At 46.3% G+C, this 20577-nt stretch overlaps 1 protein-coding gene across 2 annotated transcripts in view; it reads left to right on the top strand.

Annotated features, from left to right (window-relative positions):
* LOC146273364 (vitamin D3 receptor B) overlaps positions 1–20577 on the top strand; it is a 29618-nt gene extending 9041 nt beyond the window's left edge. Inside the window, exons 3-10 of one of the 2 annotated variants that reach the window (XM_084704864.1) lie at positions 7316–7463; positions 8231–8361; positions 10105–10301; positions 11690–11789; positions 12634–12817; positions 16007–16158; positions 18898–19014; positions 20316–20577. In XM_084704864.1, coding sequence (XP_084560990.1) covers positions 7318–7463; positions 8231–8361; positions 10105–10301; positions 11690–11789; positions 12634–12817; positions 16007–16158; positions 18898–19014; positions 20316–20569 — 1281 coding nt within the window. In that variant the 5' untranslated portion in view covers positions 7316–7317 and the 3' untranslated portion in view covers positions 20570–20577. Of the gene's footprint in view, positions 1–7315; positions 7464–8230; positions 8362–10104; positions 10302–11689; positions 11790–12633; positions 12818–16006; positions 16159–18897; positions 19015–19658; positions 19953–20315 lie in introns of those variants that run through there. The other variant, XM_084704865.1, reaches the window with a different exon arrangement.

The following is a 20577-nucleotide window of genomic DNA, read 5'->3' as shown; positions in this document are numbered from 1 at the left end:
CAAAGGTCCTTGATGCTGTTCTAGCAGAACCGGTACTCCAAGCAAGGCCAAGCCACACACCAGAGTAGGCAAAGATGTTTACGTAATGTATCCATCTGCACTGTTAAACTGAGGTAAACTGTTGCTAAGAAACTTACCAATTCTGGGTTGCTACCGCCTCACTTCTGCCCACTTGCCGTTGGTGACATCATCCTATTGGGCTAAAAACAAAAACGACGTGTCCACGCCGCTGTCTATTTTGCAAAACAAATGCCATCTATCACGTATCTTATTGCCTCATCAAGTGTTAATTTTGGTTTAGGTGTCAGTATTGATGATTTTTCTTTTTTGAGGGGGGGGTGGTTCAGGCTTCCGAATGTCCTTGTTTAGTTTTCTTGAAGAGCTAAAAACTTACAAATACAAGTTCTGCCCTGAGGTACCAATAATCCTAAAATGTCCTGCCCTTCAGAAAATCTAATGTGACTAATCCATGATAAATGTGTAGCCCATACACCTCAACTGCAAAGCCTTCAGTTCTTCCTCTAAAGGCAATACTGCGTCAAGCCAGAAGTGGCCACAGTTAGCAACATTGTTTTACCCAGAGACGGCCTTAACTTCACTTTCAGCAAGCCCCTCGTGACTCAAACCACTGGGCTATGAAATAACAGATGTACACATTACCACTTTCACCACGGTTGCAAAACGAGGCATATTCATAAAAGTTTGGTCATGGCAATGAAAAAGATTGATTCGATGCACTTTTCCTTCGTTTACCAAGAACCAACACAGCTGATGTTCAAACATGGTTTTAACGTTTTTGAGTTATCTCTGGGTAAACACATAAATTAAATTATGGTGGTGGGGTATGTTAGACATGCAATTTTTGTATTATTTTTTTTTTTTTTTTACAATTTGGTCATTACAGTGGGTTGTTGAGACCGCGTACTAGTCACCTACTTTTTGGTTACATTTGTTTCAACCATCAGTATATTGACGCTTTAATTCTGCTCAGTGCCATTATTGACACACTATATTTTAAGTTCCATATTGGGCCTCCTACTGCAGCTTCTTGGCCTAGATTCAGGTGAAAGTCTAGTACCACTTGTGCTACTTTCCATTTCTTTCAGTGACATTCATGAGGCCAGATAGTATGACGTGGAATAATCGATCCTGCCATATTACAAAAAATGATTAACTAATGTTAATTGTTTTTCCACACACTGATATCTTTATGATACTGTATTTATTTACACATTGATGTTGTTGCTCATTTACCTATTCTACTTTGGATGGACTGGTGGCATGTTTATGTCCTTAGACTTCAAACTAGTGTGTTTATCTCCTTATCCCTGAACTGAGGATCAAAGTACAAGTCACTTTGCATTAGTTTGTGGAATTTGTGCTTGCATATGTGCAACACGGGGGTGGGAATATAAGCACGGTACGAATCATTCAACTTATCTAGTGGATTTTTTGTCATAATTACGGTGCATCCGGACAGTATTCACAGTGCTTCACTTTTTCCACATGTTATGTAACAGCTGTATTCCGACATTTACTAAATTAATTTCCCCTTAAACATTCTACAAATAATATCCCATGATAACGTGAAAAATCATTATTTTAATTTTTTTACATTTTTGCAAATTTTCTATTAAATAAACGACAATCACATGTTCATAAGTATTCACAGCCTTTGCCATGACGTTCAAAATTTTGCTCAAGTGCATCCTGTTACCACTGATCATCCTTAGGATGTTTCTATAACTTGATTGGAGTCAACATGTGGTAAATTCAGTTGATTGGACATGATTTGGAAGGGCACACACCTGTCCATATAAGGTCACACACCTGTCCATATAAGGTCACACACCTGTCCATATAAGGTCACACACCTGTCCATATAAGGTCACACACCTGTCCATATAAGGGCACACACCTGTCCATATAAGGGCACACACCTGTCCATATAAGGTCACACACCTGTCCATGTAAGGGCACACACCTGTCCATATAAGGTCACACAGTTGGCCGTGCATGTCACAGCACAAACCAAGCCAAAAAGTCCACCGCCAGAACAGTCGGTGGAGAAGCGTTTTTTTTTGGTCAAAAACACGTTACTTTGTTGCGTCTTTGTAAGTTAAAAATTGTCTTTGTTTATCTCCCACCTCTCATCAAACGTGTGACCCTCCTACCAGCTGTCACTAGTCAGACGACGAGTCAGCAGGTGCAGTCGCATAATATTATATTAAAGACTTTGTCTAATGCTATATAACCACCTGAAAGAGCAAACTTATCTCTATCATGGTAGGTATTATTTGTGGGGAAAATAGTAGCACTCTATAACAAAATGATATGCTTATCTTATAAACACTATAGAAACTATTAAAAAACGATTCCATGAAATGAATACGTTCTTATTTTCTCTGGTATTTTGTGATTAGCAATGACGATTGCTGGGTAATATGTATGTTGTTGTGCAATGGCAAGTCTCTATTTGATCATGTGACGAGACGATACGATATAGACAAGACTCTGGTTTTGTGAATTCATTTCTCCACCACCAAATGTATCCAATGTGAAAAATTATAAACAAAAAGACTGATATAATTGGAAACAAACAGATCCATACAAACTGTATGTACAGTCAAAACTACAATGTACTACTCTAGGTCACTAAACTGTGGCAGTCAGTGCACAGACAACAAACTCACGTTTCCGAATTCGCTAGAGTAGAACATAAACTAGCTCACAATAAACTTTCTCTCCAAGCAGTTCTCATCACAGACGTCTTTCAAGAAGACGACCTTAGAGAAAACGCCTTTCTGTCGAAGTTGTCAGCATCGTCGTTGAGTGTTTTATGTACCTCCTCCTGGCTTTCCTCACACACAGTGAACGATGGCAGCTAAAAAAGACTGTTGATGGAAATTATGTCGTAGCGGACCAATCACGGCCAAGGGGTATCCGTCGCTGTACAGCACGGCATGACGGATCGACAGGAATTTCAACGGTGCACGGGAGAGCTCTCCGAGGGCCCCGGGGACGACGGAGAGGGCTTCCAGGGCGTTCCATCTATGTGTAGTCCCTTCCCATGTGTCCGTAATCATGAAGTACGGAGTACCATATAACGGCCTTTACAGTTGGCCTCCTGGCCAAACTGAGCGATCGGGGGAGAAGGACCTTAGTCGGGGAGGTGACCGAGAACCCGATGGTCGCTCTGACAGAGCTCCAGCACTGCTCTGTGAAGACAGAAGAACCTTCCAGAAGGACAACCATCTTTGCAGCACTCCACCAATCAGGCTTGTGTGGTAGAGTGACCAGAGCGAAGCCACTCCTCGGTAGAAGGCACATGACAGCCCGCCTGGAGTTTACCAAAGGGCACCTGAAGGACTTTCAGACCATGGGAAACTCAAATAATCTGGTCTGATGAAGAAAAGATTGAACTCTTTGGCCTGAATGTCAAGCTTCATGTCTGGAAGAAACCAGGCACCGCTCATCACCTGGCCAATACCATCCCTACAGTGAGGCATGGTGGTGGCAGCATCACGCTGTGGGAATGTTTTTCAGCGGCAGGAACTGGGAGACTAGTCAGGATCGAGGGAAAGATGATTGCAGCAATGTACAGAGACTTCCTTGATGAAAACCTGCTTCAGAGCACTCTGAACCTCAGACTGGGGCGAAGGTTCATCTTCCAACAGGACAACTACCCCAAGCACACAGCCAAGATAACAAAGGAGTGGCTTTGGGACAACTCTGAATGTCCTCGAGTGGCCCAGACTTGAACCCGATGGAACGTCTTTGGAAAGATCTGAAATCAGTGGCTGTCCACTGACGCTCCTCATCCTGCCTGATGGAGCTTGAAAGGTCCCGCAACGAAGAATGGGAGAAGCTGTCCAAATATAGGTGTGTCAAGCTTGTAGCATTATTTTTTTGCAAATCTATACAAAATTAACTTTTTTCCCCACTTTGTCATTATGGGGTATCGTGTGTAGAATTGAGGAAACAAATTAATATAACACAATGTGGAAAAAGTGAAGCGCTGTGAATCATTTCTGCATTCACTGTATATTGTTAAACAGAATACTTGTGTCTAAACAGTGAGCTCTTGTATTCATTGATAACTAAATTCTCTCAAGATTGACCTTTGAAGATTTATTTTGATTCGTTATTTTTGTTGTCTTGTTTGTAGGCTAATTGGTTGTTTTTCAAATCACCTATGGGCCATTGGCTCGATAAACAGCAATCCAGGGTTAAGGTTAGGTTAGGGTTAGGTTGTTATAGTCGAATATGTTCTATGGTAAAGAATTAGTTTGGTTTTGTATCGTTTTCAGTTTCTAATTAAATTCTACTTTTTCAGAAGCGTAATATAATTTAATGTTGACATGGTTGCAAATGGGCAAATAAAAAAGTTCTGTGACGGCCTATAGTGTTTTTAGATCACTAAACTTCACCTTTACTGTCTAAACAGTGGACACATTCAAATCCACATTCAAATCCATAAAGATTGTTGGATCTCGCTAGTTTCGAAAAGAAGCCAAGTCTCTTTTTAATATACATTTTTAGCAAAAAATGTGTTTGTTTTGAAAGTTTTTGGTGTAGGCTGGACGTAATAAAATGACAACGTATACTATCAGTAGAATCGACATACTCCACGTTCATGGTTCCGCTGTTATGAAATGTTGATCAAAGACTTGTATACAATCTCAAGTATGGCGTAAGTAAGACTTTATTGCTTTAAGTATTCTGCTAAGTGAATACAGTGTTATGACACTTTAGTTGTTCTCCCTAAGATTGATTGTGAACTTATTGCAACTTCATCCGCTATAGCGGATTTGATATGCAAGCCCATCCTGACCAGACTAGCATTGCTTGAGATAATTAGGAGGTAGCAACCTACATGTTCTGTCCGTTAAGTTTCCCTGGTTGGCAATAGCAGCTAGGCTAGAGGTTTATAGCCTAATGCTAATGCAATATCAATACACCAGAGTTTAAGGTGCATTTGGTGGCCATGCTTAAGTCAGTGCTTGTGGGTTCATATTTGAGTGAGCGCCGTGAGTTGTGGTGACTGTGTGGAATGTGCCAAATTTGCAGTGTCTAAATGTGTCAATTTCTGTATTTTGTGGGGTTATCGCTGCACCAACCAATGTTCAAATGCATTACCATACAAAACCTCACAGCTAGACTCCGGAAGACCTCCCCTCAGCGCTGTACGTGAGACAGACCAGGAAGAGGGAACATGGTGTTTGTTGTCCCAAAATTAAGCCGTTTTCCCATGAAAATTATGTTATTGAAGAACCTGCAACCTTGGGAGGAAAACGGGAAGCTTTGTATACAAAATAATATTTTCACATTTCATCCTGTTTGCATTGGGAATGTCCTGTTTTGGTGACAAGCCATGTTAGGCTAGGTGATTCATACGATGAGATTGGAATTCCAGTTCAAAATGCCACACTCAAATTAGGCTAATTAATGCATAGTTTGGCAACTCTAACCAACAGACTGTTGTCTTGATTGTAATCTAAGCCTCTTTTCAGTGTGTATGACACACGGTCAACATTGTAATCATATTTAAAAGTAAATATGGACCCTTATCTTCATATGGTCACTGATCAGCACTCAAAGTTGTTATTTAGACCCAGCACTATGCTAATGTCTTTTCAACACTGATTGATGGGCTCATTCCATAGTTGCCTAACTCCACAAATGACCTCCATGTTGTTCAGTCAGGGTGTTGTTATTCTCGGTGACCTTTGACCATTCATGTGTACCTACCTCTGCATGCATGGAAGGTGAGGTCTATGCAGTCTGTGGGGGAAAGGTTAGCCTTATGGAGGCTAATAAAGGTTGAAAGTCACAAGATATGTGCCGGAACAATAAGGATCTCGATGAAAACATACGGGGACAAAGGCCACACCCTTGGTGCGCACCGCAGCACACTAGTTGGTCAGTCGTCGTAAAAGAGAACCGTGAAATGTTCCGGGGCTGAGGCATCAACACCCTGTGGACGCGAGGAAGCCCCAATGCTCATCATGTCGTAGCCAGTGCCGTTCAATTACAAGTGTTTCTCGTACCTCGAGTGCGTTTTGTCTTAAGCTTTGTTTGACTGTGTTGACTCACATGATCCATGTCCATTTTGCGGTAATATCGAGTAGGAATCCAACTGTGTTGGTGTGCTGTGCGGTTGTCCAACGGATCTGTCACTCTGTGGTACGGCGCCATGGCAACTTCTCGTGGCGCATTTCATCAGTTCATTGTATCAAAACAGTCTGTGAAGTGTTTACAAGTCAATATTTAGTGCCTCCCCAGTTGGCATAGGACAGGCCATCTGCTAACCATCTCCCTTAATTTGAGGCTATTGTGTTGAGAGTAATGTTAGCCCGACATTGTCACTGTAGTTTTACCCAGAACTTGTTTACCTAGAATATTTCTGATGGTACAATTCACAGCTTAATGGAGTGGTGATTTACTGTTGGCAAGCCACTATTAATTATATTACTGGCTTTAATAACCTGCTAAGAGACTCTCAACTACAGAATAGTCTAGGTCTTCTACTATTTACATAACACTTTTGTTTTTCAAGCCTCGGGCTGAACTGGATTAGTTACTTTGCAGCCGTTGATGGATAGGTCTGTCAAAGTGTTTTGAATTATTCAGCTCAGCTCTTTACACCGTCGCTCGTGATTTGTGAGTTTGTTCATGCTGATATCGGACTTGTCACCTACCTCCTTCGCGCCCCCTAATATCTATCCATCTCCTCTCATGACAAAAGATCCGGAAGGGGGCTTTGAAAGGGAGGATAGAGAGTGTTTGTTTGTAGGGATGCTACCCTTGCAACATGCTTTTCTCTCCCCCCGTGGAGCGGTTAAGTGAAATAGAAACTCGGCACGCTGCAATCAAACGTTCCCCACCATTTTGGGCCGGAGAAAGTGTTTTTCCATTTTACTTATAGGGATAGCGCTCCAAGACCCAACCCCTCGACGGAGAACTCGAAATTTCCAACTGCCGTTGAGCAGTTTGACAAGCAGAGGCTGATGCAAATGCAGCGATACATTTGACCTTGGGTTGGATGTCTTGACATTTCCCCCATGGAGGAAATGCAGCAAAATCAGAGTTTGAAAGTCCCAGCTTTCCAGCTCGGATCAATTGTCTCACAAGGATACAAAGATGAGGCCGTCTATAATTTCTTAATGTGTTGATTTTAAGATTTTGAGCAGGGATGTGTGCTATGCTGGTTAATGGCCACTAATCATCAATCTTTTTCTCTCGTCCCCCGTCTCGCTTTTTCCTTTTTCCTCTCTTTCTCTCTCTGTCTCTCTCTCCCTGTCTGTCTCTCCAGTGATGGAGTCTACGGCTGTGAGCACCTCATCTCTGGCCCCTGATGAGTTTGACAGGAACGCCCCTCGCATCTGCGGGGTATGTGGGGACAAGGCCACCGGCTTCCACTTCAACGCCATGACTTGCGAGGGCTGCAAGGGCTTTTTCAGGTGCGGTTTGAAACGCACGCACGTGCACACACACACACACACACACACACCGTCATGCATATGACGTATCCAGTAGCATTTGCAATGCGAACCCACACACTCGCGTGTCATTCGAGCCGCCCAAAGTTACCTAGGCGGCGCAGGCCCTCGTGCGCTGTTGCTCGTTTTTGTCCTCAAGATGCACGCCCACCCACGTTTGTACACGACAGCCGCGTACCCTAACCGTCTCCACTGCAGAGCGACGGAAGCCATTACCTTTTATAGATCCGTGAATAAAAAAAGAAAAGAAAAAAAGAAAAGTGGCCTGTTGAACCGTCTTGTCCCTTATCTCACAGCGGCTCCTCGCGTTAACTTTGCTCGCAGTGATCGTCGTCTGGTTTGCGTGCGGCGTCTTGTGTTTTCGGCCAGCTCTTTTCGTAAGCGAGTCGCGTGTGTCTGGTCCACCACGATGCTCCGTGTGGCCTTTGCACCTCTCGGTCCCCCCATACTGGCAGGTCTCCATGTTTGTGCGTGTGACCCTGATTCAGAATTGAAGGGTGTGTTTATACCGTTAGATCCCCATTACAAGTTTGCGTTCCGCGAATCTTGAGGCGACCGAACCTTACACCCGTTTAACTCTGGCCCGGAGCGGTTCGGAACAGACAAACAACCGTGGGCACACGCATGCATATGCAGTTTCTCTCACACACACACACACACACACAAAAACTCACTCCCCTTGACCCCAATATCCGACTCCCTTCGCAACCTCTCTCCCCCTCCCCCAGACGGAGCATGAAGCGAAAAGCCAGCTTCACCTGTCCCTTCAACGGCAGCTGCACCATCACCAAGGACAACCGGCGCCACTGCCAGGCGTGCCGGCTCAAGCGCTGCGTGGACATCGGCATGATGAAGGAGTGTGAGTACCGTGGTTGTTGTTGAGATGACCCCCCCACCCACATGCCCTCCCCAGAGGTGTGTCCCTCCCCGCCCCCCTGCAGAACCCACCTGACTGCACCTGCTAAAGCACGCGCGCGCACACACACACACCCTCCTTCCGGAAACATGACGCAGCGCTTGGAGCGCGCCGAGCACTGGTCGACCGTTGACCCCTCGTTAGCGCGGTTAGAATGTTGGTTTGCGCCACGACAAACACTGTGTCTTTTATGTGTGTGTGTGTGTGTGTGTGTACAACATGCACCACTTTTGAACTTTAGACATGGGCTTTTATGTTTTATGTCCGCATGCCCCCCCCCCCCCCCCCCCCTCTCCACATAGCTTCTGCGAGCACCCTGTTTGTATGAACACCCCCCACCCTCCAAATCATTCATATATTGTTGTTCTCGTTCGAGTCGAGGACAATGCCTGACAGTGTGGCCACACATACACACACACTTGCCCCCCCCCCCCCTCCATCCTCCCTGCTAATTCTCGGAGAACGACGCGGCTCGCTCCCACGTCGACTGTACGGACTGGCGGAACTGCACTTAACGCTGCTGCGGATAAGGACAACAACACGAGAGAGGGGGGGGGGGGGGGGGTGGCGGGGGAGAGGGTGGGGGTGTGAGGGGAAGGGAGGCGTGTGAGCTAATTCAGTCCGCTAGAACAACAACGGAGGGAACGGGGAGAGCGCGTAGACAATGCGCCGTGTTGTTCGTAAGCCCGACGGGGGTCTGTTTAACTTGCCCACACCCACACACACACACACCACCCGGCAACAACAAGCCGCTGCATGTGTGCAGCCCTGTCACGTTGGAGCGCAGAGACCGTGTCACTCGCACAGCAACATAGGCATGCGCGCACACATCAGGCACCGTATGGAAGCCCCCCCCCCCCCCCCTTTCACAGAACACACAGATACACGCCAGCATGGCTGCATACACATGATGTTCTCTCTCACACGCGCGCGCACACACACACGCGTATGAACACGCGCTCGTTCCCACACAGGTCTGGTGGTCCTCGCTGTTAACGTCCCCACGTTGGCAGCCCTAACGGTTCCCTGTGAAAGAGGACGATGTGATGTCAGCGTTGCTCACCCTCTCTTTACACCAGTTTGCTCCCTAGTCTCTTTCCTGTAGACCTTTCGTTGACGTACACCTCTCCTTCCATCTTCTCTGTCCAGGCTTTGCAGCCACAGTTTGTCTTTCTGTGTCAGTGTGTATCTGTGTCAGTGTGTATCTGTGCGTGTGTGTGTGTGTGTGTCTCTCCTCCATCCAAATGTATTTATTTATTTGTAGAATATTTTTTAAAGATACAATATATTTTTCATATTTGTATAGTGCCTGTAGAGGACAGTAAAGGCAAGGGAGAGAGAGAGAGAGAGAGAGAGAGTGGGGATGGCATGCTGCCTGGGATTGGTTTTGAACCCAGGCCGCTGCAGTAAGGCCTCGGCCCTCCATGTGGCACGTGCACTTGGCCACCGGGGTGCCCAACAAGGTTTTCCTTTCTTTAACCATCTTTATTTCCCCTGCTTTCTCAAACCCTCTCTCTTGAGACTCTTATTGCTTCTTTAATCATCCTTATTACTCCCCCCCCCCCCTCTTTTTTACCTCCTCTCTCTCACCTCCTGCCCCTCCTCTCTCCCCCCTCTCTCTACCTCACCTCCTCCCCCTCTCTCTCTACCTCCCCCTCGCTCTTTCTCTCTCCCCCTCTCCCCCAGTCATCCTGACGGACGAGGAGGTGCAGCGGAAGAAGGACCTGATCCAGCGGAGGAAGGACGAGGAGGCGCAGCGCGAGGCGCAGCGCGAGGCCCAGAAGCCCCGGCTGACGGAGGAGCAGAGCCAGGTCATCGCCTCGCTGGTGGAGGCCCATCACAAGACCTACGACGACTCCTACTCCGATTTCAACCGCTTCCGGGTGGGTCGTCGTCCCCAAGGGGCCCCCCTCACACGGCCCCCGGGCGCTCCGAGACCCGTCACTCTCTCGCCACGCACACAGTGGTGCTCTCCCCCCCCCCCCTTGCTCTGTCAGGCACTGGCCCTATTCCGTTACATTGAGGGGGGTCAGCTTTCTAAGCATTATAAGGAAGGGAGGCCTCACGGTTACTAGCAATGTCCAGTAAAACCCTGAAGTAGGGCTGCACACATTTTAATTACGATTTTGGCTTCCCACGATCAAATTTGCGTGATCGAGCGATATTTAAAATGCGTCATTCAGTTCATAAATGCCCCGTATCAATATATATTTGTTTTTGCCTCCTAAAATCTATTTACACAATGTAAAATAGTCCCCCATTGAAGTTTTGCTACATTTGCTTTATTGTTTGCTTTATTTGTCTTTATTCTTTAAGAATAGTGTGAATAAGAGGGCCTCTTTTTTTTATGCACATATTTGTACATGAGCAGGAATGTAGCACAATATGGATGTTAAAGCAGCTATAATTAGCCCATGTGACAATACCATTTGTTTTGGTTGAAATCAACAAATCGTGATAATAAATCACGATCTCAATATTGATCAAAGTAATCGTGATGATCATCTTGGCCATAATCGTGCAGCCCTACCCTTAAGATTATTTAAGGTAGTGAATCATTGTGCTTGAAGGTGTGGGACCACTTGCAGCACCGCTGCGTGTGTTCATGTGTGGTGCTCGAAAATGTGTAAGCAAACAGAAGAGATCTGGTTTCTCGGGGGCATGGAGAGGGAGGGACTTGGGTCTGGGCCTTCTTTAAAACCTCCTGACTCAGTGTCACATGACATTCACAACCCCCTAACCAGCTATAGGGAAGGAGAGTGAGAGGGAGGGGAAGAGAGAGAGAGAGAAAGAAAGGGAGAGAGCGAGAGTGTGGAAGGGAAAGAGGGAGACAGAGGGTGGGAGGGAGCGATCGAGAGAGATGGGGTGGTAGAGAGAGATAGATAGATAGATAGATAGATAGATAGATAGATAGATAGATAGATAGATAGATAGAAGGGAAGGGGAGGGAAGGAGGGACAGAAACGAAGGCCCGGAGGCTGCCACACCATCACACGGCTCTGCCTCTGACCTCTGACCTACACGGTCATTGTCTCCTCCAGTCTTGTACTCAACTCCCAGATTCTGAACTCCTCCACTTTGGCGTCAACAGTCTCTTGTTACACAACCGCCAACATATTTTTTGTCAGAATGCATGGGCATGCACTTACAAACGTTGAATCTATATTCAATGACATACCTAATTTTGCGTGCAAATACTTTGAATGAGGTTTGTGTGAAGCGTGTGTGTGTCTCGTGAGATACTGAGTGTTTCCCCCCCCCCCACACACAGCCTCCGGTACGTGAGGGTCCAGTGACGCGCAGCGCCAGTAGAGCCGCCTCTCTCCACTCTCTGTCCGACGCCTCCTCGGACTCTTTCAGTCACTCTCCAGGTAACACACACACACACGCGCTCAGTCTCTCACACACGCACACACACACTGTCCTGGAAATGAAAGGTAACAAGCACAGAGCGCACCGGAGAGGAGGTGGTTGCGATGTCCTGTGTGGCGTGTGTTATTGCGTTAGCCCACCACGCTGGTTTTACCCAGAATCCCAAAGGGCTTTCGGTGGACCTCCCCCAGTTAGCCCCCTGTGAGTAGTAAACACTCGGCCGCTTTTAATTGGCCGAAAACACCTTGAGGAGGAGGCCTCACAGCCAGGCGCTTCCATGGGGCACACGGTGACCGTGTTCAGCGAGTATGATTCATATGTTGTTTGAGGAGTAGCGCCGGTCTGCGCAGTCACTCTTCGCTCACCTCACTTGTTTTTCCTCTCGTGTCTTCTCTTCCCCGGAACAGGCTGCTCTTTGTGTGGAGGCACTAATTGCCAACAAGTGTTTGCGCGGGGCCCATGTTGCTGCAGGGTTTTTTTTTTGTGTGTTTTTTTTGGGGGGGGGGGTACTTCACTAGCTCTCAACTCCACAACCTCTCCATCTCTCCTCCCGTCTATATGCGTGCTGCTGCCTTCCTTTCACTGCCTGTCTGCAGAGCCGGAGGGCAAACTTCCTAGAAGTGGACGGATGTTTGCTTTTTCGGTCCCGCTCCCTTTTTCTCTATATTTCCCTTTTCACTCACTCTTTACTTGTCCTTCTCTCTTCCCCTCTCTCCCTCTCACTCTCTCCACCCACACCCCAGTTAGTGGAGTTTACAGGGCATGCGTGTTTTCATTCTGCGTGACATGTTTTTCAACCCCCCCCCATCCCCCCCCCCCCCCTCCTTCTTGCTCTTTCCACAGAGTCGGTGGACACCAAGCTGATGAACTTCAGTAACCTGCTGATGATGTACCAGGAGCAGGGCGGCGGCCCGGAGTCCAACGAGGAGGAAGGCTCGCGCCTCTCCATGCTCCCCCACCTCGCCGACCTTGTCAGCTACAGCATCCAGAAGGTCATCGGCTTTGCCAAGATGATACCGGGCTTCAGGTATGTCATCCGAGGCCACATGTGCATCCTCTTGTCCATTCGCTGTTTTTATCTATGTTTTGTATTTTGATTCCCATGTGCCTGGGTGTTTTAAATATTGCTTGTGTGTGTGTGTATATATATATATATATATATATATATATATATATATATATATATATATATATATTCCAAATATAAATAGTATAATATAACAATAAATAATAAAAATAACACAATAATCATGATCATACATTTGTTCGGCAGATGCTTTTATCCAAAGCAGCTTTTCAAAATGACTTTGTTGCTTCCAGTAGTGCAGCGATTAAGAGCCGCATGGACAGAACCACCGCTTCTGTCTTCCCCTCGTCACATGCAACAATCACGATCAAGACCCCAAACGCTTTCACACAAAAGTATTTTTAGACTCTCAATTGTCACACTTGGAAATGCAACGATCGTGTCATTTCAAATATTACCATAAGCACTGTAACCTTTAGCCGTCCGAGGCGTTGACTTGTCTCTCGATTGTCATGGTAACCATTGGAAGCTCCCCCATGTATGTGCCGGTTGCCCCTCTTCAGACGGAGGGTGGTCAGAGCGATGACGTACATCACTCAAGGTCCTTTAGCGTACTAATGCTTTCCTGTTGGCAGTCTACCACTTTGAGGTAGAATGCGAAACAAGTAATGTCATGTTATTTTCTTTTGGAGCTAATTGAGTGAGTCTCGGAGTCCAGACTTCTCCAAAGCAGTTCTGAATTCCACCTAGACAGGCACAAACACTCACGTGCGCGCGCACACACACATTCAAACATTAACTTGACAAACGTGACATTTATAATGAGATTATGGACAAAACCTTCAGCTTTTCATTGTCGTTGACTTTAAGTGAGCGGAACAAGGCCTTGCAAGGTCCCCCCCCCCCCCCCCCACTCCTTTATCACATTGTTTGTTGACAGGGATGATCACTCAGTGTCAGAAAGTTCACTCGAAGTCCAAACGAGCAGAGACCAGTTGCTCCTGAATGTTAACATTCCCATTGTGGGAGCCCCCCTCTGGATTAGCTCTGGAATGTTTGTTTACCTACGATCTGGTTTCCAAGCTTCGAAACCACTTTAAAACGAACCGACACACGACCCTAAGGGACGCACGTTTAACCAGACCACTACACGGAAGATTCCACAGACATGCAGACACCAGTAGTGTTTTCTGAAGACACATAAGTAAATGAATCCCTTAAAGATGCCGTAAAGCAAATTCCATGATTTGCTTCTCAGTACATTATATACAGTACCAGACACATTTTCCCACTGTACGTGTGAAATTAGTTCCTGAAAGCAAGTTTGTCGCACTGAAATGTGGAGTTAAACCGTTGAACAGTTTCTCTCCCGTTTTCAGCTCAGGTTTTGTATAGGTGGGGCAAAAACCCAACCTATCTACGTCACAGCGACCTATCTACGTCAGATCACAGACGGTTGCATTCTGTTACTCAGCTGGTACGATGCAAAGACAAAGTAATTAACACATAAAATGCTCAGAGACTGCAGGTAGGTCTGTTCTGATATCTGCAATTGATTTTGCTAGTGTTGCTGTTGTTGCTAAATTCAATACATTTGAGGGGGCGGAGCTTCTCACCTCAAGCAGAGAAGACTTCTGATTTTCTCACGATTTCAAAGCCTAATTTAACACACTTGTCTGTTTTTCCGTTCGAATTTGGATGGGTAGTTAGCAACACATTCTTCTGTGGTGTGATGAATTTAAAACTCATTTTATAATTCCACTTTACAGCATCTTTAAAGGTCACATGAAATGCTGTTTTTGGATGCTTTTATATAGGCCTTAGTGGTCCCCTAATACTGTCTCTGAAGTCTCTTTCCCGAAATTCAGCCTTGGTGCAGAATTATAGCCACTACGAGCAGTCCCACAATGAGCTTTCCTCAGAACGCGCTGTTTCTGTGTCTGTAGCTCTAAATGCTAATGAGGAGGAGAGAGGCGGCACCATGCGCTAATGTTTATAGTGGATGTATCGCAATGGCTCGTAGACCCGTTGCTGTAAAATGCCTAGAATTTGCCCATTCTCATCTTATAACCCTGGTTTGCAGAGCTGCACACTCAGTCATTTCAATGTGGGGAAAAGCGGATATCATGCGCGCCCTAACACCAACAGCAGAACGGTTATCCACATAACAAAGAAGTGTACAACACTGCGTTACAGAATGTGTATTCACACACATACTTGATGCTATCTACCTTTACATTAGCGACAGTAACTCAGCTGTTAGCTGCAGAGCTAATGTTACTGCCAGATTCTAAGAGTAGCAAACTAGGTAACCATATAGTAAGCAACAAAATGATATAGCGTTAGTTGACTTACTTGTCCGAGGTTTGTAGCTGGACCAAGGAGAGTTGGTACTGATCCAGAATTGAATTTCAGACGGTCAGCAAGGCCAGCTTTGTATTTGCTCAAGTTAAGGGAACAGTGGTGGTTGAAATGTTTGCCGCAGACATGCAAAGCTTTGGGAAGTTGTGTCGGCGCATTTCCAGCAAAAATAAAATTAAGATACTGGTTGTGCAGAGGTTCGGATGAAGGAATTAAAAAAAGACTTTTGTTTGTACATCCAAGCACTGAGCAACTGTTTTGCTGTGTTCGTTTGCTCGCCACAATGTCTCTCCAGGAAAAAACGATATCGCACTCGCCCTTGCACGGTGGTAGCTCAGTTTCTCATGGGCGGGCCAGATTATCTGGGCGGGCAAAGCAGAGAGAGGGGAGGTAACCTTCCTCCTTGCTACGTCACAAGGGGGAGATTTTCAAACCGAGCATTTGAGCCTTCATTTTCTCAAAGGCGGAGAAGAACACCCAGGGCTTGGTTTACACCCATCGGAAATTCTAGCCACTGGGGGACCGAAGGCAGGGTAGGGGAACTCGTATTAATGTTAAATAACCTAAAGTGAAGTTTTCATGTCATGTGACCTTTTAAGTGGGGCTGTCTGACACTTCAGAATACTACTACACTACTGAGAATAGACTCAATAAAAGGACCTAAATTATAAAACAAGCTCCATCAACCAACGACATGCTTTGAAATGGCATTCGCAATAACATTTGCGGTCAATTTCTGAGACCACCTTGAGTGGTCTAAAAAATGAATCATGATTAATTACAGCGAAACCAATCCCGAGGCTCACTTCCTGTTTTCCCTCCTCCCAGAGATTTGACGGCAGACGACCAGATCGCCCTCCTCAAGTCCAGTGCCATCGAGGTGATCATGCTGCGCTCCAACCAGTCCTTCAACCTGGAGGACATGTCCTGGAGCTGTGGAGGCCCCGACTTCAAGTACTGTGTCAACGACGTCACTAAAGGTGGGTGGCAGCCGTAGCCCGCATGCTGTCTGCCGTGTCTCCCCGCAGTGACTGGCCTTCCAGCTGTGTTTTGGAAAGCTTTACATTTGTCCACCAAGACATGACTTTGGGTTCCACTGTAAAATGTTGACTGGACATTTTCTTTACAATGCTCAAGTGCAAGGGTGCCAACGTTTTGGGCCACAACTGTAGAATAGATCAATACTAATATGTATGCTTGGATACGCACGCACACGCGCGCGCACACACACACACACACACACAACTCAACCCTCGAGGAAGATGCCAGTGAGTGCACACCCACACGTACGCTAATGCAGTAAACGAGCTGCAAAACCAGTCTGACGCATCTGCAGCAGAGCCCAAGGGCAAGGTTTTCATACGCCTCCCAAACAGCCCCGCCCGTCTCCTGATTGAGAAGTAATCGCAGACACTTCAAAAAAAAAAAAAAAAGACAAACCTCAAACTGCTCCACAGAGCCCAGGCTGCATAGCAACCATGTCCATGTGTGACAGCCTGGGACACTTGGTGTCTCCTTCCGCGTAGCTGATACCAATCAAGCTCCAGTGGTGTCCTTCCACACTCTGTAAATAAGTGTCAATTGGCTGTCACAAAAGGTCACTGCCCTAGACCCCTCCGCACCTTTTTGATTTCTGTAGTCCGGGAGCCCTCTTCCCTTCACCCAATCATTGGCTGTCAGCCAGTCCCAACTCAATTACGTGTAAATCCATTTGATCTCTACATTCAGACTGATGCTGCTCAACACATTGTAGCCCGGGGTCGTCAACTGGACCGAACAAGATTGCATTTAATCATTGTATTCCCAAAAATGAGTCGTTCTAATATTTTTTTTTCATATATTGGCTTTAAATGCGTAGTTTATGTGCACAACCAACATTATTTGCAGGGGCGGATCTAGAAAAATATTCATGGGGTGCCAAGAGGGTGGCAGGAGATTTTGAGGGGTGGCACCGCGTGGCAGAAGTATATGCTGATTGAATCGCAGTCATATTAATCCATGTTTATTTGGAATGCCCCCAAATTAAGACATTTTAGCTCTGAAACATGAGGCTACATTGTTAATGCACAATATTAAAGCCTTAAATCAAAGATATTGAGGAAACACTGAAAAATGTGTGTTTTCATTTATTTATCGGCGATTGATTAATCAATAATAAACTGTATCACCAAACCGAAGGTTGGACAACTTGGTCAGCTAGTTGTAGAAATATGTGCTACAAGTTCAACGTTTGTAAACACTGAACAGGATGTGTATTCAAATGTCTGTTAGGTTTTTTGGCATTTGGGTTGCCTACCCTTTTACCCCGGTCCCTAAATATGACGCGGAGCCTGAGCGGAGGTATGAACATGAATGTCGACTATAAAACTAATTTCACCTCGGTCTCTCGCAAATATCTGACTCGGCGGAGTGGGGAAGGTGGTTGGAGTCGTCTAGTGCCGCATTCACTTGCAGTGGGATATTAGAAATTCGCTCTTGCAAATGTCCGATGAGCCACAACTTTTCTTTACAAAAAGCTAAATTACAGCAATAGACAGGGCCAGGGAGTTTTGATCTGTATGATGATGGATCAATACTGTTTTGCAGTCTGCATTCAATCGACCATATTCTGCGTCAAACTCTTGTGGAACATCTTCGGTCGCTCCAACATAAGAACAGGAAGGTTATCAGAAATCCGCAGATTTTCAATCTGAATAACCACAGATTTTTAAAAATGTTTTAATCAGCATATTTTGTTTGGGCTTGGATATTAGAAATTCGCTCTCGCAAATGGCTGACTCGGAGGAGTGGGGAGGGTGGTTTGAGTCGTCTAGTGCTGCATTCACTTGCAGTCGGATATTAGAAATTCGCTCTCGCAAGTGTCCGATGAGCCGCAACTTTTCTTTGTTTTCAAAGCTGCCAACTGGGGAGGCACGCCTATTTTTAGGGTGGCAGTTGCCACCCCATGCCACCCCGGTAGATCCGCCCCTGATTATTTGGGCAACTTCTGTTGTACATGGTTCGTCAACAGGGGGGAGCAATGAGGCATGTAGAATGGCAAAAGAAGATAACAGAAGTGGATATGACAACATTAAACTGTTTTTTTTTTTTTACACAAATCTTTGACTGACAGTCATTTAAAAAATAACTGAGGTGGCTCACCCTTTGTTTTGAAGTGAATTGACTTCGAAACAAAGCAAAATTGTTCAAAACAAAAGTCGATCTCCTTGGTTAGAAAACGAGTGCTACGGTTTTTTAAGTCACAATTTTCTCAGCGGAGGAAAGGCCCGTTCTTCTCCAACTAAAGTGCGGAGAATGCTCAGAGATCTCCGTGCTAGCTGCGCAACGTGAGGAAAGTCATCACCTCTTGTTGCGGAGCATCAACGTCTCCCCGAAAGGCCTGCCTTTTCGCGAGGTCTCGGCTACTGCGACTCGTCCCAAGTCGTCCGGGCTCTCCACCTCTTCTGCGTAGCTTGTCGTCACACGTTTAAATCATTGTAACGTTATTATGATGTTGTCATATACATTTAGCAATTCAAATGTTCGTTTTCTTACCTATTCCAAGAATGTTTGAATATCGACAGCCCTACTGTAGTCTGGCTCATAAGATCCAAACACACACAAAAAAGAGCTGCAGGGTTTTACTTAAAAAAATAAATAATACAAAATAAATAAAAAAGGAATGCTTTTGGATGATTAAGAGTGGGAATCTAACTGGTCCCCTGGGGTTGCCTCCATAGCCGGCCACACGCTGGAGCTGCTGGAGCCACTGGTGAAGTTCCAGGTGGGCCTGAAGAACCTCAACCTTCACGAGGAGGAACACGTGCTGCTCATGGCCATCTGTCTGCTGTCCCCAGGTACCTGCCTCCGTGTGTGTGTGTGTGCGTGTGCGTGTGCGTGTGCGTGGGTGTGCACGCATGGCCACCCGCCCACTGACTGTCCCCTAGGAAAAGGTTTGTGCGTATGGACGTGTGCATATGAACCTGCATTATTTCCTTTCCCCCCCCCCCCACTGGTGAATGCATTTTCCTGCTACCTTACCCAGTCCCTCCGCAAAAGGCTTGTTCATGGATGGAACGTGTACGTTGTTTTATATCATGTTTTGGCCCACTTTGTGAAGCTGAGTACATGCATGTGACCGCGTCACATGTGACCATCTCAATCACGACCCACTTCATGCCTCAGCGCATAGGCCTTCGTGTGGCGCTCACGTGCCAAAACGCGCCTCATGAATTGTTTAATTGTATGCTGTTGTTAACGTGCCCATCTTGAGCTTTGGGTGTGTCTGCTCTTCTCCTTGTCATCAAAAGGGATCGACCTACTCTTCAAAACTTCCAATCTAAAATGTTTGTGTCAGTACTTGAAACATTCTTTAAGAAGGCGCTGCAAGTCTAGAATGGCACACACTAGCTTCTTGTTATTGTCCAGGCTACAACTGTGCAGGTCGCATTGACCAAAAATCTTATACAGTATGCATATCCTCTTGCATGTTCCATTTTAGGCATGTGCAGGCAAACGTGAAAGCTTGTGGAAGCGGATGCAAATGTCCACATGCGTGCCGAGAAGAGAGATGGCTTTACCCCCTCCAACACGCAGCCTGGAAACCATCTAATGGGCACGTTTACATAACATATGAGATGGAGAAATTCCAGTGGAATACGTTTCTGTCTGGCCCTGTTTATATATTAACATATGTACGGAACCCACTTCTTGCTACGACATTGGCTGTGGAAATGAAATGGAATCGAATTGAAACGAGCAATAACAAACCAATGAATCATTTTGATAACTGCAATCCTTGTCTTCCTTGAGGGTTTAGGTTGGTTGAGGGTCACTTCTATGGGCATATGTGAAGTCCTCTGTGACATGGCTTGTAAAAAGGGCTATACAAATACATTGTGATTTGATTCTATGTAGGTAGGCTGACTGCAGTTTCCATCAGCTGATTTGAACAAATAAGCGACCATGTGCAATGCAAATGCACCCTATACTTCCAGGAGCCTTCGCAAAAACAAGCACACGGGATCCGTAGAGACGGCCTGTCTCGCTCGGGTCAAGAGACCCACGAAACGAAAGCGATCGCAAAGTGGTCCACCTCCCGAAAACGGCGAGCCATAACGCTCCCTGCTCACCCTCCCCCCTTTCTCCCTCGCTGCAGACCGCCCGGGGGTCCAGGACCACGCCCGCGTGGAGAACCTCCAGGACCGCCTGTCGGAGACCCTCCAGGCCTACATCCGGCTGCACCACCCCGACGGGCGGCTCCTCTACGCCAAGATGATCCAGAAGCTGGCCGACCTTCGCAGCCTGAACGAGGAGCACTCCAAGCAGTATCGCTCGCTGTCCTTCCAGCCGGAGCACAGCATGCAGCTCACCCCGCTGGTCCTGGAGGTGTTCGGCAGCGAGGTGTCCTAAACGACAAT

Source organism: Hypomesus nipponensis, chromosome 9 (assembly GCF_054491055.1).
Source record: "Hypomesus nipponensis isolate SF chromosome 9, ASM5449105v1, whole genome shotgun sequence".
NCBI classification, from domain to species: domain Eukaryota; kingdom Metazoa; phylum Chordata; class Actinopteri; order Osmeriformes; family Osmeridae; genus Hypomesus; species Hypomesus nipponensis.
The sequence above is the reverse complement of the archived record's forward strand: the minus strand, read 5'-3'. Positions and strand labels throughout refer to the sequence as shown.